At 43.1% G+C, this 24,671-nt stretch overlaps 1 protein-coding gene across 5 annotated transcripts in view; it reads left to right on the top strand.

The window, feature by feature from the left end:
* The window catches only part of FAXC (failed axon connections homolog, metaxin like GST domain containing), a 73,224-nt gene that overhangs the window by 7,303 nt on the left and 41,250 nt on the right, over window positions 1-24,671 (top strand). For all 5 annotated transcript variants that reach the window (XR_002810893.2, XM_070223586.1, XM_023650842.2 and 2 more), the window contains 2 exons: window positions 9,691-9,887; window positions 18,753-18,976. Coding sequence is in view for 4 of the 5 variants with exons in the window: in XM_070223586.1 (XP_070079687.1) it covers window positions 9,691-9,887; window positions 18,753-18,976 (421 nt within the window). In the remaining variant the exon portion in view is untranslated. The remainder of the gene's footprint in view (window positions 1-9,690; window positions 9,888-18,752; window positions 18,977-24,671) is intronic.

Below are 24,671 nucleotides of genomic sequence, written 5' to 3'. Positions count from 1 at the left end.
TGTATTTCTTTTTGAGGAAGATTAGCCCTGAGCTAACATCTGCTGCCAATCCTCCTCTTTTTTTGCTGAGGAAGACTGGCCCTGAGCTAACATCTGTGCATCTTCCTCTACTTTATATGTGGGACGCCTGCCATAGGGATGGCTTCATAATTGGTGTGTAGGTCTGTACCCAGGATCCAAACTGGCGAACCCCGGGCCTCTGAAGTGGAGTGCATGAACTTAACCTCTACACCACCCAGGCTGGCCCCTCAATTCTATGTATTTTTTAAAAATTCCCTTGTGTTTTTCTTTTTCACCTAAGTTCTAGGCATATGCAATTTTTTTTAAGCTTTGGTTTTTGTTACTGTTTTTTAATTTTATGGTCAAAGAGGATAGTCCTGGTGATTTAGCCTAGTGTGTGGTTACTTTTTATAAGTGTTGAAAATAATTACGTATTCTCTGTTTGTGTGTGGAGCTCTCTCTATATCTACTTGCTTGAGCATGTATAGTTTATTATTGTGACCTTCTATATCTCTGCTTATTTTTTGTCTGCCTGTTCTAGCAGTTTCTAAAAGGAGTAGGTTAAAATATTCAAGTGTATTTGTTGACTTATCTCTTTTTCCTGTCATTCTGTCAGTTCTTGCTTTATGTAAGAGTATTTATATATTTGAGATTATATTGTTAGGTCCATATAATAGGAAAGATCACATCTTTTACTGTTTTGTTTCTTTTTCTAGTTTATAGCACCTAGTTCTGTCCCATATGATTTTTTTTTAACCTTGAATTCTGTATTATCAGATATTGAGATTGATTCTCCAGTTTTCTTTTGGCTCATATTTGCTCGGGATGTCTTTCTCCATCCTCTTTCTCAATTTTCTGTGTATTTGTCTCTTGTAGGCAATGTATTACTTATAGCCAATCTGAGAGTCCTTAATAGGTGAGTTTAATCCGTTTACATGGTAATTATTGTTTTATTAGGATTTATTTCTGCCATCTTATTTAATATTTTTTTTCCTGCTTTTTTTCTCCCCAAATGCCCCCAGTACATAGTTGTATATTTTAGTTGTGGGTCCTTCTAGTTGTGACATGCGGGACGCCGCCTCAACATGGCCTAATGAGCAGTGCCATGTCCGCACCCAGGATCTGAACCCCGGGCCGCCGAAGCAGAGCATGTGAATTTAACCACTTGGCCATGGGGCCGGCCCCTAATATTTTTCTTCTTGCTATATTTTGTTTTTTATTTTTTCTCATTTCCTGCTTTCTAGTGGATAAAGTTTTTTCTTGTCATTTAAAAAAATTCTATTTTTGTTGTTTCAGTGGCTGTTCTTAAGATCCAAATTTGTGTTTATTTATCCTTATTCATTTCCTAAATGTATCACATTCTGTATTTGCCCTCTAATAACACAAGTATGTTAGCAGGTGCATGGGAACCTTGGGTCTCTGTCTTCCCAGCCCTCATCCCAATTATGGTGCTACTGCCTGATGTTTTAATTCTAGAATTTTGGAAGTCTGATCTTTTTTTTTTTTTTTGGTCCTTTTATAAACAACAAACCTTACTAAGTTATTTGAGCAGCCTAATTTCCCATATATCTTATCCTGCAGGATTTATCTTTTTATCTGAGTACTTCCCAGGCAAATATTTTCAGAGTGAGCCTTTATGTGGCAAAACTTTAGTGTCTTTGCATGCTTGAGAACATCTTTATTATGCCCTCACATTTGATAATTCTATGTTCAACATTCTTTTCCTTCAGTGCTTTAAAAATATTACTCCGTTGTCTTTTTGCATCAGTGTTCCTATTGAAAAGTCTGATGTTAACTCGATTCTTTTTCTTTCTGTTTCTCTCTGGAAGCATTTAGAATTTCCATGTAATCTCAATAGTCTTAAATTTCACTATAATATGCCCTGTGTAGTCTTTGTGTATCTTTTTTGGTCCTTTATGAACTCTTTTAGTCTGAAGTCTTTCTTTTCTTTTTAATTCTGGGAAATTATGAATTTTCTTCAAATATTTCCGTTTTCTTTATATTTGTTTTGCCTTTCTTCTTTCCTGTTGTCCATCATCTGCATACTGAAACCTCTGCCTTTATTTCCTGCATCTGAACTTATCCCTTAATTCTGTTCTTCCTTCTGGGAGAATTCGTCCCTCTGAGCTTCCATTGCTTTGCTCTGTTCTCTTCTTGTGTCCATCATGTTATTTATCTCATCTCTTATATTCTTTATTTCAACTTTTGTATTTTTCTTCTTAATATTTCCCCTTGGTTTGTATTACAATCTCTTCCTTTATGCCTTGGAGGATATTTATTATGCAAATTAAAATGTTTTGGTTCATGTTACATGTGAAATTCTGCTTCACGTCGTGCATATTCAGCCTGCTGCCCTCCTCTTACAGGGGTTGTCCTCCTCAGGTGTCTGGTTATTTTGGTTTGAATCTCCTTTTCCAGGGATGTCAGCTTCCCTGCCTGGGACTCTACTGAGCAAGGGCTAAGGCTCAGGCCACAGGTTGTGTGCTGTGAGGGAGTTTAAGGAAGGAAGGAGGGGAGCCCCAGGCATCCCCAAACCAATGTGGTCCCTCTGGTTTGCTGCCGCTCCACCATATGCCTCCCAGTGGTTGGGTGTTCACCTTTCAGGCCTTACAAAGTGGCAGCATTGGGAGCAGGGGCTCTCCTTAGCTGGAAACAGACAAGCTGAGTTTGGAGGGGGCGTGCTCCTCACCTGGCTAAGCTCTTGGCTGCCCTGGTAACGATATTAGCCCTCCAACTCCTGACTCCCCGTGGCCTGTGCTTTCTGAACCAGTTTCTCTGCAGGAGAGGGCATGGGGCTGGCAGTGGTCCTCCTAAGGCAGTGCTGGGACCAGGTGAATGACGTGCTCTCAGCTTGGGGTAAGTGCTGTTACGGACATCCTCTGGGAATATGGTGGAGTGGCATCAAACCTGGACTTGGGTGGAAGGATCTGGGAGGGCAGGGGGTGTTTGGGGAATAGGAAGGGAGTCTTTATGACTGGGAACTGGAATGCAAGGGGTAAGTGTGGAGACAGAAGCAGGAAGATTATTCAGGACTTTCTAAACCAGCAGTGGAGGAGAAAATAGCAATAAAAACAGACAAGGCTTGAATCATCTAAATGCACTGGATCAGATTTGGAAGATCATTGTTCAGCTTGGTGTTGGCATCCAGCACTCAAAGATGTGTGTCACTAAGGGGCTCAAACTGAAGGAAGAGACTGCTACCCAGCAGCTTCCTGTCTCTGTTCCTCCATCACTCTTGACCAGATGGCCTCCTTTAGCCGTGGGAGCTTTGGGGCAATTATAGTCCCACACCTGAATTTTGTGCTCTGCCATCTCTGGCTGCTTTCAAGATCTTGTGAACCACTCTCACCCTTGATGAAGCAATCCTGCTGTTTGCAGTGGCTGCCAGGCTGTTCTGCTCTTTCCTTTCTTGCCTTCCAGCCGTCAAGCGCCGATGGCCACAGTTCTGTCTTTACCAGCAGCCTCACTACCTTTGTTCATGCTGCAGAGCAGCTGCTTTAGTTAGTATCACGGGAGCAGCAGGACACACACCTCATTGTGAAGCCGGAGCTGTTCCAGAGGCCTTTGAGAAGGGGACCGCTTACTCCTTTCCAAAACTATTAGTATTTGCTGTTAAGTATATTTTTTTAAAAAAGGAATCATATAAGAGTGTTTTTTCTCCTGTGAGGTCTCTATGGAAAGTAAATGAAGGGGGTGTTCTGCAAGGGGGGTGCACAGAGATATTAAGGAGAAGGAAAATGGTTCTGTGGTTTAGAAAGGATGCTGTGTGCCTGCCAGCGTGCCTCGAGCCTGGGGACCATTGCGAGGGTTTGTGTTGACGCAAATGGTGCCTGGGAAGTGCTGGTGGAGCCCGTTTCTCGGACCCATCAGTAGAAGGGGGTTTTGTCTTGGCCCCAGGTTGCTCCACCCTCTGCCCCTTCTTTGCCCTGTGCCTTTTAAAAAAAGATTAAAATGCCATGTTCCTAAGAGCACGAATTTATATTTGAATCTTTTTCATTTTTTAACCTAAGTGAGATTCGAGTCAATATTTGATGACCATTAGTGGGAACTCACAAGATTTTTTAAAAGCTGATGTATTGGCCAGTTATTATGTTTTAAAAATCTGGATATAAATATTGGTAGGTCAATTTTTAAAACTTTAAATTTTGTAATAATTATAGATTCATAGGAAGTTGCAAAAAGATGTCCAGGGAAGTCCTGCAGATAATGGTTATTATTATTTTTTAAACGAAAATAGCTTTGCTATTTTTTCTGATTATATATAGTCCTTATAAGAATTTCAAAAAAATTGTAGGTGCAAAATGAAAATCACCTGACATCCTACTAGCTAGAGATTGTCATCACTATTTTTGACCATCTTCCGTACATTTCTCTAGACATCCATAAAGACACCTACATCATTTGACATAACTTGTTGTATAAGAAGCATATATTTCACACAATAATTCTTTTTAAGTAAGTGAAAGAAAAAAGGAAGAAACTCTCTGAAACTCACTGCTTGGCTCTCAGCCCTAACCTTTTTTTTTTTTTTTTTTTACTTTTTATTATTTTATGATGTGGCATTCGTTTATAACACTGTAAATTTCAGGTGTACACCATTATATTTGGGCTTCTGTGAAGATTGCATTGTGCTCACCACCAATAGTCTAGTTTTCATCTGTCACCGTACATATGTGCCCCTTTACCCCTTTTGCCCACCCTCTCTGGTAACCATCAATCTTTTTTCTTTTTCTTTTTTCTCCCCAAGTCCCCCCAGTATCTAGTTGTATACTTTTTAGTTGTGGGTCCTTCTAGTTGTGGCATGTGGGACGCCGCCTCATCATGGCCTAATGAGCAGTGCCATGTCCGCGCCCAGGATCCGAACAGGTGAAATCCTGGGCCGCCAAAGCGGAGCGCGCGAACTTAACCACTCGCCCACAGGGCCGGCCCCCAATCTTTTTTCTTTATTCATGTGTTTGTTTATTTTCCACATGAGTGAGATCATAAGGTATTTGCCTTTCTCTGTCTGACTTATTTCTCTTAGCATAATACCCTCAAGGTCCATCCATGTTGTTGCAAATGTGAACCCTAACTTTTGATGTTCTATTTATTTGTTGATCTTGTCCCCTCCCCCCATTTTTTTCTTTTGAAATTTTTCTAAGCTACACACAAGTTAAAAGAATAGTACGATGGACACCCATATTCCCTTCACCTCAGTTCATCAATTGTTAACATGTTGCCTTCTTTGCTTTATTTCTCTCTCTATATACCTTTAGGACCAATTTTTTCTTGATGAACCATTTGAAAGTAAGCTGCAGAAGTCATGAGACTTTATTCCTCACTACTTCAGTGTACATCTCCAAAAAGTCAGGCCATTCGTCTACAAAACTGCAGTACAGAATAGATGCATAGATTTTTTTCAGTGTGTTATAACACACAAAAGTTGTTCAGATTTTCTCAAATTTAGCCAATGGGAGAACTTTCAAGATGGCTTCAGGGGCGCAGTGAATGTAATGGATATAAATTTAGCTGAAAAGTTGGGGGCATCATGGCCAGTGGAGCAAATCAGAGTCCCAAGACTCTGGGGTTTCTCTTAAGGTCTCAACTTGTCCATGTCAGATGGTGAGGGTGACGTTAATACTGCTGGGGAAGGCCCTTTGTCGAACACTTCATGTGCAGTATCTCATTTAATCCTGGCAACTGTTATTCCCATTCTATAGATGAGGAAATTGAGGCCCAGGGAGGTTCAAGGTCGCACAGTGAATAAATGATGGAGCCAGATTTTTAAACCCAAAGCCTGGGCTTGCGCCGCTGCGCTGATAAAGTAGTAGGAGTGTAGGTGCGTTAATCTCACCTGGGACACAGTGGCGGCAGGGCATCAGCTTGGGAAAAATAAAGAGGATTTACCTCTTCACCTTTCTTCTCAAAATTACTTTCAGATACTACCCTCAGTGGGCCAGTTAGACTCCAATCGCTTAAATGAAACTAGACCGGAAGTTCTTTAATAGATTTAAGGAAGTTAAGGAAAATTAAATATTATTTTTGAAATGTATATTTTTTATTTTAAGAGATAATTACATTCATAAAAATGGAAATTCGTGGGACAGATCACCTGCATCTCACCCATCGTCTTACCAATTACTTTTGACATTTTTTTCTCTTTTAAAATATTTTTTGATTAGATGTGATCATAATGTCTCTAAAATGTTGTCTCCTGCATTTTTATCTAGTAAGCAAAATAACTTTTGATAATGAAAGCCTACTAGAGCTTTTATTTCCATCTGAACCCATGATTAATTTTTATGAGTCTGATTTTAAAAAGTGGTCTAGATAAAATGTACCAAGTACCCAGGGAGGGGCTGGTCTGGAGGGAAAGACAGATGTAGACACAGTAATCCTGTAAGGGGAGGGACCAGGCACTGTGCTGCGGACACATGGAGGAAAGGCAGATGATGGTTGCACCTTGGGGAAATAGTTCACCGACAAGGTGAAATTTGAACTGAATTGTTTAGGATGGATAGGACTTTGCAGAGGCTGGGGAAAGGGTTTCCTGTAAAAGGTGAAGACTGGGCAAAGTCAGAGAGGTGGTAAAGACCTCGACTTGGTTGGGTGTGGGCAGTTGGAATTCAGGAGACCAAAGGGACTGATAGCGAGGAGGCTGGGCAGGTGGGCAGTGACTAGATGGGTGGCCCGGGGTGCTATGTGAAGGGGGTTAGACTAGATCCATTAAAGCCATTGGAAAGTTTTGAGCAGCAGAAGTCTTGCATCTCATTTGCTTTGCAAACTGTTCCCTTTGATATCAGTGTACAGGATAGACAAGAGTCCAGAAGGGGATGTGTTAGGAGGATGTGGTCGATATCAAGAGAAATCTGAAACAGGTGCTGTTATATGGTAAATTTACATCTTTAGTGTACAAATTACAAGAATGCCAGATGTACTAGTAACTTTTAAGGTAATGTCTAGGGCTGCCATGTATGGTTGCGCAGGTTATTCATTGCACAACAGTGGCTGGCCAAGGAGTTGGAGGCAAAATCTGGACCCACTTCTTGCCAAGCTGTGAACCCTTGCATGGACCGTATCCAGCCAGAGGAGGTTCCGTTTTCCAAATTGCACAAAAGCAATATGGCTAACAGCAGCCCCAATAACTCCCTTTTCCAAGCAAGGCCCAGAATGAATTTCTTTAGAATAAGCGTTGAGATAAAGTATCAAGACACCAAGAGACAGAGAACAGTTGAACTCCCCATTACTTTCTACCAAAGACAGCAGTACTTAGCTAGTAAGCAGTAGTTAGCTAGTACCAGCTCTACTTTTCAGCCATGAAAAAGGTGATATTACCTCAAAGATCTGAGAAGCCCGGGACCCTCAAGCATAGTCCATGCCCAGTTCTATGAGCAGAAATACACAACTGCCTTTAAGAGCTACGATATCCAGCCGTAACCGTGTTATCTTACGGAGGTAGATTCAGTGGTCAGCATGCTGAGTACACACCCTGCACAACGTGCAGACATAGGCCCTGGACAGGGAGAGACTTGACTGAGAAATTTTGCAACATTCTGTGTTTTTATTCATTGTGCTAAGATGCACCGTTTGGTTTTGGGGAAAGGCACGCACAAATTTTTGTTGTGATTTAGGTCAGAACAACTAGAACAATAGTCACCTTTGTTAATCCCAATGTTTTCCCACAAAAAACATTAATTTTTTCATTCCTTGGCAAATTTTGATTTCAAGCCTGAAAGAAGGATGTGACAGCTGTCTCCTAGAATGGGGCCCTCAGAGAGTGTTCTGTCATCATACACCTTGCAAGGAGGGATCTTCTTGTCCGGGGCTTGATGCAGATGGTTCCCGAAGTTTACTTTTGTTTCTGTAGGAGGTAGTGAGAATAGTGGACATGGCTGGAGCAGCAGATGGCAGGCTGTGGTCTGCGGGCCCAGTCAGGCCTGGGAGCTAAGAGGGGTGCTTACATTTTTAAATAGCTGAAAAAAGTCAAAAGAAGAAGAATGTTTTGTATTATGTAAAATTCAAGCTTCAGTGTCCATCAACAACTTTCTATTGCCACACTCATTCGTGTATTATCTATGGCTGTTTTCATGCTCTAACTGCAATATTGTCTTAGTGACCGAGACCATATGGTCTGCCTAAAGTACTTACTGTCTGGCCCTTTACAGAAAAGTTTGTGACCCCTACTCTAGAGAAACAGTTTAAAGATGTAGAGGACTGATGTATTTAAAATGTCTGTAACTCTATCTTAACAAAATAAGCTTTATCGAGATATAATTGGCATACAATAAACTGCGCAAATTTAAGGTATATAATTGGATAAATTGTGATGTATGTCAATACTCATGAAAGCATGACCACAATCAAGATAGTGATGTAGCCATTACCTCCTTGTGCCCCTGTGTAACCCCTGCCTCCTGTCCCTTCCTGTCCCCCATCGTCCCTAGCAAACACTGATTGGTTTTCTGTCACTATCGATTAGTTTGCATTTTCTATAGTTTTATATAAATGGAATCCTACAGGAAGTGCTCTTTTTTGATCTGGCTTATTGCACTAAGTAATGTTCTTTTGAGATTCATTCGTGTTATGGTGTGTCCATAGTTCATTTCTTGTCATTGCTGAGTGGTATTCCATTGTGAGGCTATAGCATAATTTGTTTATTCGTTTACCTCTTGATGAGCAGTTGGGTTTTTTCCTGTTTTTGAGCATTGCAGATATAGCTTCTGTGAACCTTGTGTACGAGTTTTGCATGCACATATGCCTTCTTTTCTCTTGGGTAAATACCTAGGAGTGAAATGGCTGGATCACATGGCAGGTGTATATTTAGCTATTTAAGAAACTGTCAAATGGGTTCAAAGTGGTTGTACCATTATACGTTCCCCAGCGGTGTTCGAAAGTTCCTGTTCCTCCATGGGAGCCAACACTTGCTGTTATCCAACAGCATCTGAACTATCGATTTATGTCAAGTACAAGGCTGACTAATTTAGGCTGTGTGGACCACCAAAAAGTTGATTCAGATTTAAAAAGCAACTTTGGGGTCTGAAGAATCCAGATATGCTGAGACAAGTGATTGAATAAATGCAGTCATAACCACAGAATCCCCTCTATCAGTGTGGTTAAGATCTTGACTTTTTATACACTGGGCAGCAAATGTCACTGGTTAATTCTCAGCGTTCATAAAGTGTGTCATTTCCTCATCCCCACCCGACCCCGTTCTGGCATCAAGGTCCTCTGAGACACTCTAAGTTTCTCCCATGGGTGTGGGTCAAAGGGGAGCTTGTCAAAAACACAGGTTTCTGGGCATCATTCCCAGGATTCTGATCCAGAGTTCTAGGTGGGGGCCCAGGAACCTGCATTTGACAGGCACTGGTGTCGAGTCTGTTGGACACACTATTGGACCCAAGCGTTGTAATTCCTACACCCACTATTATCAGGATCATTTCAACCCTCTCCCTCCTCCCTGGGATTTTTTTTAAACAATAAGCCAGAGTCCATGATAAAATCTATGGGAGTAAACTAATGTGTTCATAGGAGGTAAATCTTTTTTTCTCAAGAGTAACCATTTATTCTCTCAAAGAGTTTATGTACTGAGTTCATTCCCTTGAGTAGTATAGTCACTATCAAAACTGTGGTTGGAATGTTTGTTTCTGTTAATTGTATAGTGAAACTTAAATAAAACTTTGCTTTTCTCTTTTTAAAATTTACTCTGCTTAGAACTATTTTGGTGGAAAACTCTCTGCTCAAGGGAAAATGCCTTGGATTGAGTATAACCACGAGAAAGTTTCTGGCACAGAATTCATAATTGACTTTCTGGAAGAGAAGCTTGGAGTAAATTTAAACAAAAACCTCGGCCCTCATGAAAGAGCCATCTCCAGGGCAGTGACCAAGATGGTGGAGGAGCATTTCTACTGGTGAGTCTCTCCGGCACGCTGGGCGGGTGCCCAGGGCCTGGCCCCATCCGTTGGGGTGAGCCAAGTTCTCTTTCACTGTTCACACACTCCCCTCACTTTTTCAAAAGTTTTCTACATTCTGACTGACTTAGGGGTCAAGGTCAGACTGTTGAGTTTCTAGATAGCTAGAGTGGGGTGGGCATTTTGTGTAGAGTCCCAGACAGAACGTAGTTTAGGCTTTTTAGGCCATATGTCTCTGTAGTAACTATTCCACTCTGCTATTCTGGTACAGCAAATGAACAGGCAGGACCGTGTTTCAGTAAAACCATAAAAGCACTGACATTTGAATTTCATTTATTACAAAATATCATTCTTTTGATTTTTTCCCCCAACCATTTAAAAATGTAAAAGCTTCTTAGCCCACGGGCTCCAGTTGGCTGACCCCTGATCTAGACTGGAACTCGCTGGGGCGAGGGAGGTAGTTTCACTGACTGGGCTTTTTCCCCGTACAAACTGCTGAATTAAACTAACATTACATCAGCTACCCAGAGGAGGGAACGGAAGACTGAGTCAGGAGAGGAGTCTTAGGTGGAATGAATTACACAAGCTTTATACGATTGTTGTCACCTTGCCTTAGGTGACAGGAGCTTCTCTGTGTTTTAGAAGTGAAGCATGCTGCAGCATTCTGAGAGTCTTTGCCCTGGCTGGCTGACCCCCAGCTTGCATTCCTCATCAAGAGTCATGCACACCGTGCTCATGAGTTGCCCCTGTGCTGCATGTGGGTTTTGCCGGCTGTGACACCACCTGTGTTCAACAGACGTGGTTCTTCTCGCTTTACAAACTCATTGTCATGTGGGTTTTTTTCTATTTCTGTCATCCATTATCTGGAGTTTTAAGCACCTTTTTATACACCCTAGTAGATAAGGGAAGTTTTCTTCCTGATTTCTGCAAACTTTATCTTGTTCCAAAGATTTAATGAAGAAGAGCTAAGTCCGGTTTTGGGACATTAATTGTTACTCCTGGGTCAGGTGCTCACCCAGTCGATTCTGCCTCCCCCGCTGAGAGAGACCCTCCATGTGGGGTCGACTGTAGACGCTTCTTCCCCATTGCCTTCCTATTTCATCCATTCAGCTCTCTTCCTAAATGGAAAACTTGCTGTTCCCGTCTCTTGGAGTTTAAGTGACTCCCTGTTTTCTTTTCCTCTTTCTACTGTCAGTTCTTTCCTGGTTTATTCCAGGGCTGACCTGAAGCCCCACTTCTCTTCCTCTTCTCCTTATAAAGATGAAGGGGTGGGAGCCAGGAGGGACCAGGCAGAGAGTGGAGGCTGGGGTGCAGATCAGCATGGGTGTCCCTGGAATGACCCCAGGTCTTTTCCTTATAATAGCTTTGGGGGCCGGCTGGACCTTCCATCTCAGAGTTTGCAGAGTGGACTAAAATTCATGGCTGCTGTGGCATGTTAGCCTCAGGAAGAGCCTTGTGGGACAGAGCCGTCTCACCTGCTTGCCAGGTTCCAGTCTCTGCTTTGAGGCAATTGAGGGAAATGAAGAACCAGCCCGGGGCCACCCTGACCCTCTGTGCCTTCCCTTGGTGCGGCCCCCCGAAGCACTACCTCATTTGATTGATGGGCCCATTAATGTGGAAAGCTGTCGCTTTGTCAGCTGCCTGAAAAGCTGAAAGCCTTACATTTTAGTTGGTACTTCTGCTGCAACTCTTTGATTTCTGTAGTGGTTCAAAAGTTGATATTCCAGCTAGAAAGACTTTGATCCACCAAGATTCCCAAGTACCACCCATCACTACTTCTTGCTCTGGGTGTGTGTGACGTTTTATATCTGTTTACTCCCTGGTAGAAGTTCATCTTTTGCTCTTCCCTCCCCTTCTCTCCCTACCTGGGCCACAGCTAATACGGCCCCTGGTCGGGGGCAGGGTGTGGTGGGGGAGAGATGGGTGGTGGTGGGGAGCGGTGGGAGGCAGAGGCGGGAGGCGGTACCCTGGTAGGGAGGAATCTTAATTTTATGGACCACAAACCCCCAAGTGCTTGGCGAGTTGCTTGGGTCACGTATAGACTCTTCTCTCTTTTTAATGAGAAAAGTACTTTTTTGGGTTAGCAACTCTTCCTCATTTATGTCTCTTCAAGGGTTAATTTGAGGAACAAATAGTGAAATTGGGAAGTCAGGTCTTGATTGACATGCAACTATCCAATGAACTTTCAAAAAAAATTCCCAATTCCTCCAATTCTCCTAGTCTCTAGCAGCAGAAGGAAAAGCAAACCTGTCTCTGTTTCCTAAGGTTTCCCAACTGTTAGCCTGCTTCTTGTTTTGTGGAGACCCTGAACAGGCTTTCCCCGAGAGCTCTAAATCCATGTGGAGAAAGGAACCCCCCACCACATGGTAAGAAAATGCCTGAGACAGAATCTTTGGCCACTCCTCCCTCAGGCTCGGCTCCTCTGTCCCCTCTCCCGTCTCAGAGGCCACCAGCATAGGGAACTGACCACAACATGTAGGAAAATATTACCAGTACTAGCTTTCCATGAGCGTTTGCTCAGTTCTGACAATCAGTGCGCTCTAAGGTTGTGTGAGTACTTACAGAGGTGGAAGAGGTGCAATCAACTGTTTGACTCAATTGATTCAATCATCTGGAGTTTTCAGATATGTTTATTTTGGTCTGAAACCTTAAAAATACTCCACTTCAGGTATGATTTTCTGAAAAGCAAAGAGAATGGAAAGCTGTCATTATTATGTAACATCACAGTATTCTGAAGCTCTGTTTTAGGTCTTGTTCAAATGAGTACACTCAGCTATAAAGTGGGTTTTCTTGCACTTGAAATCCATATAATTATGTCCCACTTGCATTATAAAGCTGGTATTGAAGATGAGGAAGACTGGTTTTTATCCCCTTTGTTCCACTGAATGCTTAAGATAGCTCCTAAGCAGGGAAGCTGGTATGAAGGGAAGTCTGAGAAACAGGCAAACTACTGGAGTGAAATTGTGTTTTGGTAGCAGAGACCATAGCTTCTTCTGTGTGACATACTGCCCCCTTGTGGACATGTGAGTGTCTGCGAGTCTTCCAACCCCTTAGGGACGTGTGCACGGCACTGTTGTCCACCTGTCTAATGATAACATTTTCAGCCATAAAAATAGATGCATTAGAACAGAGAATTCAAATTCACTTGTAGGTTGGCCAACATTTTTAAATTTTGAGTTTGGCTTTTGGTATAGTTTTAGTGAATGAGGGAGGTGGGGTGCTTTAATAGAATGACTTACCCAAGACCTTCTCTAAAAGCCCAGAGACGCTCTCTCCCTGATGACAACTCGATGGATGTGTTCCCCTCTTCTTTCTTGGCCCCCCGCCCCCAAGTTTTAGATGTAGTGAGGGTTCCTGCTTGGAAGGGGCTAATCTCATGCCTGTGAAACTTGATGAAATTACAGAAGGATCATAGGCTCCTGCATCCTTGAGCATTTCAAATACAAGCAAAATATGGCAAGGACATAGCACAGCATGGAGAAAGGAGTCCTTCTGGTGGCCAAGGCCACGTGCTAAGCCGCATGCATCACACAGTGGTTTGCCAGGTTTGTCATTCCCCACACGTTAATAGTCGTTTCTGCTGTGGGCCAGGCCTCCTGTTGGGTTACAACGAGCGATGTCTTCATTAAAACATCAGTGGTTGGCTTTTCTTTCCTGTCTTCTTGGTCTCCTTTAAAAATGTTTGAGCAGGGTTTATTCTTCTGTTCTCACGAAGATAATCAATCTTTAAAAAAACCTCTTTGACCCCATTTTGCAGGAGAGACGAGCTACATCAGTTGTGATGGAGAAAATGAGTATCAACTTCCTGAAAGAGCCTCTCAGAATGATAAATTATTTTAATTGCTCAGCCTAGTCTGGTTTCCAGATTGGCCCTCCCTGTCCTCTCGGTTAATAATTCACAATTCCTGGTGCTCGGGGCCTCTCCCCAGTGGAGAGCGAAGACTCAGACCTCAGCGAACAGTGGCAGCCCCCTCCTCATTCTCCAGAGGCACTTTCTCTTTCCATTTTTCTATTTAAATATTGTCAGCCCTTAGAAGCACTACTTAGCAGTAGCTGGCTCAGAAGTGAAGCCTTTTTTCATTCAATCAATAATTCATTCTTTCAGCAAACTTAGTAAATGAATGACTCCTAGTGGCCAGGCGCTGTGCTGGGTAGGGGGAAGGATGCGAGGAGACGCTGTCTCTGTCCTCAAGTGGCTCACACACTGGAGGGAGACATGGAGCCTTCGTAAAGGTCAGTGCTCGGGGTGGGGAGCGGTGTGAAGAACCGAGGAAGGGCAGCCGGCACCTGCTGGAGAAGGGAGGGGGAGGCTTCCCAGAGGAGATGGTGTCACAACAGCATCTTTAGGACAGGCAGGGTGGCAGGTGAAGGGGCTGGGCACTAGGGGAGGTTTAGGATATCCAGGCAGAGGGAGCAGCACCTACAGAAGTTTAGAGGCAAGAGGGAGCGTTTGGGGAGGTACACGGGGTTCTGGATGGCGGGTGCACAGGAGGCAGTGCAGGGTTGGGGGTCAGACGGTGGGGAGGGCTAGTGTGCCAAGCTAAGGAGCAATGGGGAGTTAACGAATGATTCTGAGAAGCAACGTGATGCAATTAGATTTGTGTTTTAGGAAACACTTTGTGACTGCGTTGGGGCAAATGGATTTCTGGAAGGCCTGGATATTAGGAAACCTGCTGGGAGGCCGCTGTCCTCAGAGTTGAGAAATGAAGGGCTCAATATAGTTGATTGAGTCGGAGATAAGGGCAGATTCCCAGGGTGCCAGGAGCGAGGGATGGGGAGCAGTGAAGGGTGACTCCTGGGGTTCTTTCTGGCTCCGGTGAGGAGAAGCAGATGTGAAGGGAAGGAAGATGATGAGTCCTGTGTTGGACATGTTCGTGTGCAGTTCCTGGGGATCCCTCACACGGATCCGTGGAGCTTAGGACAGGGGGCTGGGCTGGATATGGAGTTGGGAGTCATCACCTTGAAATCGTGGGTGTGAATTATGTCACCCCATGAGTGAGAAGTAAGAAAGTGGAAGGAATAAAGATAAGAATCTTGGGAATATGTAAGAAGTGAGAGGAAGAGCAGTAGACATAAGTTAAGAGAGAGTTCTAAGAAAGAGGCTAATAGTGTCAGATGCTGCAGAGAGTTCAAGAAAGACCAATGTCAAAGAAGATTCATTTGGATTTTGCTACAAGGAGGGATTGTTGACTTGGTTGAGTGGTGTTGGTGGATTGGGGTCGGGGGGTGGAAGCCCCCACCATGTGAAGAGTTTTCAGGAAGCTTGGTTGTGGGAGGAGGTGGATTTGTGTTTGTAATGGTTTGGAAGCATGTGTAAGTGATGTCTTCTGCCTGTGCAGTGGATTTAGGAATCCATGAGACACTTTTAGGATTTTTCTTTGGGATTTAAAATTTATATAGTATGCACTTCATAGGGCTTAACCCTTAAAGATCCTGCCTGGCCCTCATTTGCTTCTCTTCCCCGACACTGGTCTACAGTACTGGGCACAGGGAATGAAAGAGAGAAAGGAAGCCAAGAGCAGGGCAGGAAAGAGAAGAGAGGACCAGATAGTTTCTGAGGTTACTTCTAGCTGCAAAATTCCAAATCAACCCAGTGTTCCTTCTTCTGTGCCCTGCATTCAACCTGCTAGTGCAGGTGGAGAGCCTTATACCATTGTGTTGGTGCGGTCTCCTCCCTGCTTAGCTGTGTGGCCCAGAACAGCTGCCTCTTCCATCCCCAGCTGGTACTGTAATCCATTAGGCTTCTAAAACTCTCTCCACATTGCTGCATCCTGATCCTCTGCAGCAGCCCTCCTTTTCTGCTCAAAAGAGGAGACTGAAGGCATCAGGCAGGAACTCTGAATGCCTCTGCAGCCCCTCACCTCTTGCAACCCCCTCCTTCTCTCTGTCTCAGAGAAAGCGGTGTCCCTACTTCTCTCCAAGCTGGCCCTGCCAGCCTGGCCTTCTTGTCTTCTAACTTGCCCTTGAACTGTGGTTTCTGCAACACCACTCTTTACCCTAGGAACTTCCTTAGGCGACTTAATCTCCTCTCACAGCTTTAAAACTGCCACCACCGTGCCACTGCCCACAAATTCTCTATCTTGAGTCTAACCTATCTCCTGAGTTCTCAACCTTCTGGACATCCTCGCTTAGGGGGTTCCCTGGGACCTTCAAATATGACAGGTTAACTCATCTTTCATCACCTAAATCTGTTCCACCTTATGTATGCCAGTACTGGTTAATGGCATTAGCAGCCACTCAAACCATCAGTCTGGGAGAAAATGCCTAATTTCTCCTTATACCTAATCCTGTATATCCGTTGGTCAATAGACACTTTTTCTCATATCTCAGTACTTCTCCTGTGGGTTCCCTGTACACCATCCCCTCTGCCGTTGCCTTCGTTCAGCCTCGTTTCTTGCCTGGTCTTGCCATGGTCTTCTGACTGGCCTTCATCTGCCAGTTTCTTCTCTTCCAGCCTTTCTTCACATCACCACAAATCTGATCATGTTTCTTGTCTGCTTAAAACCTTTCAGTGGCTTAACTTTGCTTTCAAAATAAAATTCAGCTCCGTTTGCATCAGGCCCATCCTGGTTTGATCCTTGCCCACCCTTCCAGCCTCAAACTCTTGCAAGCTTCCTCAGGCATCCTGTATCCCGCCCACCGGTCCTAAAGTTCTTGTAGGTCATCAACCGGCCAGCACTCTTCACACACACGCCTTCTCCCTCGGGTCAGCCTGGTGAACTTCTGCTCATCCTTCAAGATCAGTTGTGCTCATGACAAAGCCTGTGTAATTTGTCTGCAAAAAATGTATCATTTTTCACATCAACGTGTCAGCTTAGGGCCATGATATTCCTCATTTTTATGCTTTAGATGCTTCCTGGATACTATTATTACCTGGTCATGTTTAACTTTGGATAATTTAGTTTTATTCTCAGATCAATGACTTCCAAAATAATGAAGGATGGAATAGCCCTTTTATTATGAATTTAGATCTAGTACAACTAGAATCAAAATGCTGGGTTATTCTAATGGAATGTGAAAATTGACACAGTGACTGCAGATGTAAAAAGAAGAGCAGATAGAAAAGCATTTAGTTTGCATGTTTGTAAAGAATTTACTAGAATAAATGTGAGATCTTTTATATCAAAACCTCCCTGTACTACTCTGACTATGCACATCAGTCACCGTTGTGATGTACTTTTCCCTCTTTTCAGCAAAATCCATTTCTTGACTCCTCAGTACTTTGAGAGACTTACAGAAAAAAGAGGTACACAAAGGTTTCTAACAAGATTTGTAGGCATTGTTTTAAAGAGATAATAAGGAGGAGTTATGGTTGCCGCACAGAGAGTATGTTGAAATTAGTTGTAGGACTTTTCAGTAAAAATCAGGAGTGCTTAAACAATTTTAGAGAAATCTTCTGTTTCTTATTTTCATTTTTTAGGGGAAATAACACTGAGAAGAATAGAACTGTATAAAATGATCAAAATTCCAGGGGCTTTTTTTTTCCTTTTGTTTTTTTTTCTTGAGGTGGAATGTAGCTACAATTTATTATAATTCCTGTGAGCTCTCCATAAAAATATTTTTCACTCTTCTGATTTTTTTCAAAGTGGCCATTACTGCTACATCAACCAACCCTAGGAGTAGAGATGACTGCCAGGACACATTTTATTGCTCTCATGGGGAAAAACTAAAATATCTTATGACTCTACTCCCACAGCTACATTTTTCTCAGCCTTCAGTAGGAAACCTTTTGAATTTCTATCTGCTGACACTATTAACCAGAAGAACATTCCTGTGATTGCACAGTTTCAGAGCGCAACATCAGCAAAGGCCTGGGTATGGCAGCCAGCATAACACACAGTGAATCAGCTGCTTAGTTGTCTGTACATATTGCATAGGAGTATCCAGATGGACGAGGCTGCCACAGGCACCACCTAGATGGGAAAAATGATTCAACCAAGTTCCTTTGGTATTTATATTCACTTTAGAGTCCTGGAGAATGAACTGAAGCAGAGAGTTGGCTTTCTGGAGAGTGAGTCATTTACATAATATTTATAATTAATATCATTTTTTTTTCTCTGAGGAGGATTTGCCCTGAGCTAACATCTGTACCAATCTTCCTCTATTTTGTAAGTGGGTCTCTGCCACAATGTGGCTGCTGCCAAGTGGTGTAGGTCCATGCCTGGGAATCGAACCCAGCCCACCGAAGTGGAGTGTGCTGAACTTAACCACTAGGCTATGGGGCCAGCCTTTAATTTATATAATTTATAATAAACAGAGACAGGTATACCTACTCCCTAATCCTCTGTCAAAAAGGCAAAAAGTTTTCTTTAAAAAAAACTCTTTTATATTGTGAAATGTGAAATGCATAAGCAGAAGTGTACAGAACAAAAATATGCTGCTTAATTAATGAACACAGAGCGTATACTTGTGTAACTGTTACTTTGGTCAAGAAAGAGAGTGAAGCCAGCTCCCCAGTCACTGCTGCATCCTTCCCTTTGCCCCCTTCGGTATGCACTGTCCTGCCTAAAAGCCTTTTAAAGTCGGTTTCTACTTGTTTTATGTGGGGTAGCCTAAGAGGAAGCAGAAGCATGGGCTTGGGAGGTGGGAGATGGGAGGTCTGAGGGCGGGTGCCAGGAGACGTTAGTCGGAACTGTAACATGGCATGGTTATCTGGATTTGTTACTGTTTCTCTCACAGGCTTCTAAATTTAGGCATCGACTAGAGCCTGTTGTAATATCTGCCATGCAGACTGCTCTTTGTAAAAGCTGCAATGATTCACTTCCCCCAGAGTGTGCTGACTTTTGAGCCACTCATTGGAAACTGACTCTGTGGAGCTGGTATGTATCTAATGCACCGTAGTAACTTGTTTCCACACAATTCCAGGACGTTAGCTTATTGCCAGTGGGTGGACAATCTCAATGAGACCCGGAAGATGCTCTCTCTTAGTGGTGGTGGTCCCTTCAGTAACCTGCTGAGGTGGGTCGTGTGCCACATAACGAAAGGAATTGTGAAACGCGAGATGCACGGCCACGGCATTGGCCGCTTCTCAGAGGAAGAGATTTACATGCTGATGGAGAAGGACATGCGGTCTTTAGCAGGGCTTTTGGGTAATGTACTATGCCTTCTATTCTATATTTTCTGTCCTTGCTGTTTGCATGATTAGTAAAGCACTGTTAGTTTACTGATTTAAAGTTTTATTTGGGATGGTTTCTTTGCTTCCATGTGTAGGTTGCAGTCTCATCGTTTAATCACATCCCCTAATTTTCAGCAGCATGTGTCTCTGTTCTTAATCACTGGTGTGATTAAGTCACTCGTGTAAAAACTAGTGACTGTTTTCAGTGCAGTGAGGCTCCGTGTGAAGAGAATAGAGAACACGGTGCAGCATTACTCCCTGGCTGTAAGTGATGCAGGCGTTTCTGAACGTGTTGTGAGCCAAGGGTGATTTTGAGCAAGGCAGCGCTTCTCTTTCTAAACAAGTCAGGGTGAAATGTCTGCTTGTGAACACATCTGCTCAGAAGATCCGACCGTGTACCCACTGACATCTGGATGCTGATGGCGCTGGTTCTGATCCCGTTCCATGTGCACACGCAACATCTGTCATTTTCTCTCCCCTTTGGTTGCCATTTGTAATCTTAGTCCTGTATTGCTAGTGTGTTTTAACTCTTCTGATTTTTTATTTACTGCGCACAGTGGGGTTAATTGTGCTTGGGAAGCCCCTCAAAGAGAAGCACAGAGTAGTGTACGTCCATGGGCGGGCGAGGATGCTGAGAGTAGAGTGACAGGCTCTTGCTCGCCTGGTTGCATGGAGGTGGCTGGGCAGATGTGATTCTGTACTGGGCAGAGCTTGAGCCTTAGATAAACAGATCATTTGAGTTCAGGAGTGTCTAAGTGTGAAATGATGGTTTCTCCTGGGGACAACTAACATAGAGGGACCCAAGCCCTCTCCGTGATTAGGTCGTAGGACCTAGTCCTTCAGGGCTGCTGATTTTGTCTGGGGAAGGTGGATTGTCACTGGCCCTCTCTCTCGGCACCCTCAGCTCCTTTCTGGTGCACATTAGGTACCTCACCTCCTCTGGGAAGTAAGGTTTGGGATTTGGTTTGTTGAAACCCAACTGGTGCCCCAGGAACTGGAGCCTGTGCTGGGTGTAACCTGTCCCCTGCAGGTGACTCGGTCTGACTCCACTCCAAATGCTTAGGGGACCTGGAGTCCTCCCCTGACCCTTGGCCTGCAGGTGGAGATCCTGACAGCACGTCCAGCCCTTGGCCACCTTTGTTATGGGGGGTGGGTTTGATGCTGGCTGGGCTCGTCTTCTAAACAGACATTCAAAAGCCCTGCCCAGCTTGAGGATTGATGCTGTCTGGACCTTCTGTACTTCGACTCCCTCGGCCCAGGTGGGCCTGCTGACATATGGGTGGGTGGAATTAGCCTCAAGTTTACTTTGTCCCTTTGACAACTTAGTACTGCACTTTTGGCCTCACAGAGCAGGTGCACAGAGGGCCATTTCCTCCTTAGCAATGGCTCTGCTCCTCGCTCCCCTCCCTTCCTCACCAGCTCATGCTGTTGGGAGCCCCAGTTAGCCAGGAGCTGAGCCCCCAAAGTGGTGATGAAGATTATGCCACTAACGTACTGCTCATCTCTAACAGCTTAAAAGTGTTGGTTCCTTAACCAGAGAGGGGTGATCATTACCTGTCTGGAGCGTTTTTGCTTTGGGAGAACCAGGGAGCCTGGTGATAGCAGTAACAGTGATAACACCAGTGTTTCTCTGGCATTTAATGACTGGGAAAAGATGCTTTCTCCTCAATTATGGTGAGATGGGGGTAAATGCATGACTGATAGCTAGGCTGGATATCAGATAAGTGTTCAAAAAAGTATCACAAGTCTAGATGATTTTCTGCAATGAGAAACTGAGCGAGTTACTTGAAAAGCTGGAGTTCGCTGGAGTTCTCGGCCCCCATATTCTGTATGTGGGCTCAAGGAGGGGTCTAGCTTTGAACTCTCTCATAAGAGAAGTACCTTTTGTGCATTTGGGGAGGGAGAGGCTCTTTGGCTGAACATCATAGTTTTTCTTACTAAATGAGGCAAAAAGCATCTCCTTCCTCCTCACCCAGGGGTATGGCTTGCTTTTAAAGTCCAGACACCTAAGAGACTCTAAATGCAAAAGGATTTTTGTTGAGATAGTTCAAGATTTGTGGAAATTGTCCAGGGATGTATTTGACCCATCAGGATAAATTATTGATGTTTCAGTTTGGTAAACTTCAATGACTGGAACACCTTCTATGTGCCAGGAGCTGGGGAATATGAAGATGAGTCCAGTCCAGTGGAAGAGATGAAGCTCTAAGCCAGAAGGAGGCAAATTAGAGCCTATAGCTAGTTGCCTGTTTTGTTTGTTTCTTTCTTTTTTTATGGCCTGTGAGCTAATAATGGTTTTCACATTATTAGAATGTAAGGAAAAAATACAGTAGAGATCAAATGTGGCCTGGAAAGCCTAAAATTTTTACCGTTTGCCCCTCCATGGGTGAAGTTTGCTGACCTGTGCTCTAAGTGAGTAACCGTGCACAAGGGGGCTGTGGCAGGGCGCCGGCAGAGTCTACACTCGGTGCTCTGGGCACACAGCAGGAGCAGTGGTGAGATGGCAGGGAGCTCTCAGGAGGGCTGTAGAAGAGGCGCGGTTGTGTTGGCCCAAGAAAGTAAACAGCTGTCCCAACGAAGACAGTAAGGAAGGACCTTGCAGGCAAATCATGAGAAAAGGAGTCATGAGTGGGGGACGTTTGGAGTCATGGTTGAAATGAAGATTAAAAGGTAGTTTGAGGTCGTATTATAAAGGGTAATAGTTATGCTAAGAGATATGTACTTCATCATGCAGACAGCATGGAGGTGTTGCAGGTTTCTGAGTCTGAGAGAGAAAGAGCCATCTTTGTGGTTTAGAAAAGTGGCTCTGTTGGTGTCATGGAGGATGGATTGGGCCTGCTGTGTGCGGGTAAAGAGAGACTGAAGATAGGCAGTAAATGTCTGTGGGTGTGGTTTAAAAAATTCTAGTTAAAATAAAAATTAAATTTAAACTAAATAAAAATGAGTTAATTTTAATTTTGATATATTAAAAAAAAGACTCTTCATCCAGAGCAAGTAGAAACAGAATAGAAAATATGATTTGATGATATAAAATACATTAACAATATTTATTATGATAGCTAGGAGAAAAATAATAATTCTCTCAGCACTGAAAAGGCATTTGATAATGAAATTTAGTATCCATTCCTGATAAAAACGCTTGGTAAAAAGAGACTCAAAGACTAGTTCCTTAAGATGATGAAAGAGTACTAAGCCAGCAGCCAGTGTCATCCTTAATGTGGGGCCACTAGAAACATCTCCAGTAAAGTGAAATACAAGACAAAGATTCTTGCTCTCATTATTATTTGATGTTGTTTCGGGAGAGCCTGATGATGTAGTTGGACAATATGAAAAAAGACTACATCTTCATGTTGGAAGGAAGAGACAAAATTATTATTTATAAAAATGAAGAGATTAATTAGGTAGCTAAAATAATGGAGAATCAACTACAGTTATTACTAATAACTCTATTATAATAACTATTACTAATTAAATATTAGTAATTAATGGGAGAGTTCAGTAAGTTTACAAAGATTATAGACATGTAAACATCTACAGTTTTCTTGGCTATCTCTAATAACCAATTAGAAATTAATAACTAAAAAATTCCATTCACAACAGTAATAAAAATTAAAAATATTAGAAATATGTTTTACAAGAAATATTCAGGACCTACAGAAATAAATTAAACAATCCTAATAAGAGATGGAAAGTGTTTTAGAAAATGGAGAGTGTACCTTCATTCATTCGCTTATTAATTCATTTGAGAGTGATGACTGTGGAGCCAGAGGCCAACCCCAGCTCCATCACTTACTAGCTCTGTGACCTCCGTCACATTTCTTAACTTCTCCAGGGCTCAGTTTCCTTATGTGTAAATGGGGATAGTAATGATGAGAAGAAAAGTAGTACATGTAGAGTGCTCAGAATAGCGCCTGGCATGTAGAAAGCAGTATATTTGCAACATGCAAATATAAAATACAACTGGGAAGAGGGTCAGGAAGGAGAGGTTCGAGGTGCTGGGAGAGCCTATAATGAGGGGGCTGCCTAGTGGTCAGTGCTAGTCCCCATTTGGTTCTGCGTGTTCCCACGCCCCCTTCAGGAAGGTGTGTGTGTTTAAAGCGGAGATATTATATGTGTAGTGGATGTCTGATTTTCACCTCATGCAAGAAGTGCACACATTGTCTTTTTCCATCATCCTTCCCAAAGGGGAGTCAAAAAGAGCATGGAGGATGTAAAAATCAAGGACAAAAAAGGTTGGGTTTTTGGGAAGCATTGTGGCTGGAGGCAGATGCCCTGGGTTCATACCTTGGACTCCGCCACTTTCCAGCTGTGTGACTTCACATGAATAGCTTGAGTTCTTTCATCTGCAAAATGAGGGTCAGAACAATACCTGCCTCATAGGATGGGTGCATCATAGAGTGTGAGGACTAAATGAGATAATTTATGTAGTGTACTTACTGCAGTGTCTGGTGCATAGTAAATGCTAAAGAAGTATTAGCAGTTATCACTATCACTTTCACAGATTTTTGTGTGTAATACAACTTCATTAGGAATATTGTTTTCCAGGAAAAAAAGTCTTTGTGAAAAAAACCCCTTTTTTCTGATTTTTAGACTTATTATTTTAAACTTAATAGTTAATTGTAGAAATTTAGGAAAGTTTAGAAAAGCACAGAGAAGGAAAATAAGTCACTGTAATCTTATAAGCTATTGCTAACACAATTACCATTTCAGTGCATATCTTTCCAATATTTTTATGCATAACTTTGAATCATATATATGTCTACATGTGTGTTTGTGTACACACATATATAATTTTGAAACCTTTTTCCTCACTGAATATATTGCAGATATTTTCTTCTATTATTAAGTATACCATACAATTCTATGTGCCTGGTACCATACTTGTTGCCATAAAAACTGACATAAGGCTCATGAGCAAGAACCCCACTTTTTCTACTGCCTCTTTTATATTTCTGTTCTATTATTAATCCTGAGTCTATAGGTGGGAACTTGAAGTGGAAGGAAGATAAGACAGAATGAAAATGGGAAATGTATGGCTGTATCCTCCATTAGCACAAACATACCCAGCTGTGGCCATTAGCTATGAGATTAAAGTAAGAACAGAGGATGGAATCCAGTAAGGACTCAAAGTAACAGTACATTTGGCAGATGAGGAAACCGAGGCAGAGAAAGGTTGAGTGGCTTGCCTGCAGTCACACAGGCAGTGAAAAGTGGAGCCAAGGGAGGAGGGCAGCCTGGTAGCATGGTGGTTAAGTTCGTATGCTCTGCTTCAGTGGCCTGGGGTTCACGGGTTCAGATCCCGGGCATGCTGTGGGAGCATCCCACATAAAATAGGGGAAGACTGGCACAGATGTTAGCTCAATGACAGTCTTCCTCACAGAAAAAAAAAAAAAGGCAGAGCCAGGAATCAAATCCTGGCTGTCTGACTCCAGACCCCTGCTATTCTCTGACCCAACATCTACCTTGAAGTTCCTTAGGAATCAGGACTTGAAGTGGAGTTGTGTTATGTCAGGATGACTTCTTTAGAGCATTTTCTAAACTTGCCGGAACTTTGGCAAGCTAAAATGTAGTCTCCAAAGTCATTTTTCAATATGTTTTATTACGTTGCTCCCAGAGCCTGAGTACAGAGCTAAATGTGGGTGTTGTCATTGATTTAGATTTCCTGGGCTTTG

Source organism: Equus caballus, chromosome 10, assembly GCF_041296265.1.
Source record: "Equus caballus isolate H_3958 breed thoroughbred chromosome 10, TB-T2T, whole genome shotgun sequence".
Classification (NCBI taxonomy): domain Eukaryota; kingdom Metazoa; phylum Chordata; class Mammalia; order Perissodactyla; family Equidae; genus Equus; species Equus caballus.
This window is presented reverse-complemented; position numbering and strand designations above follow the sequence as displayed.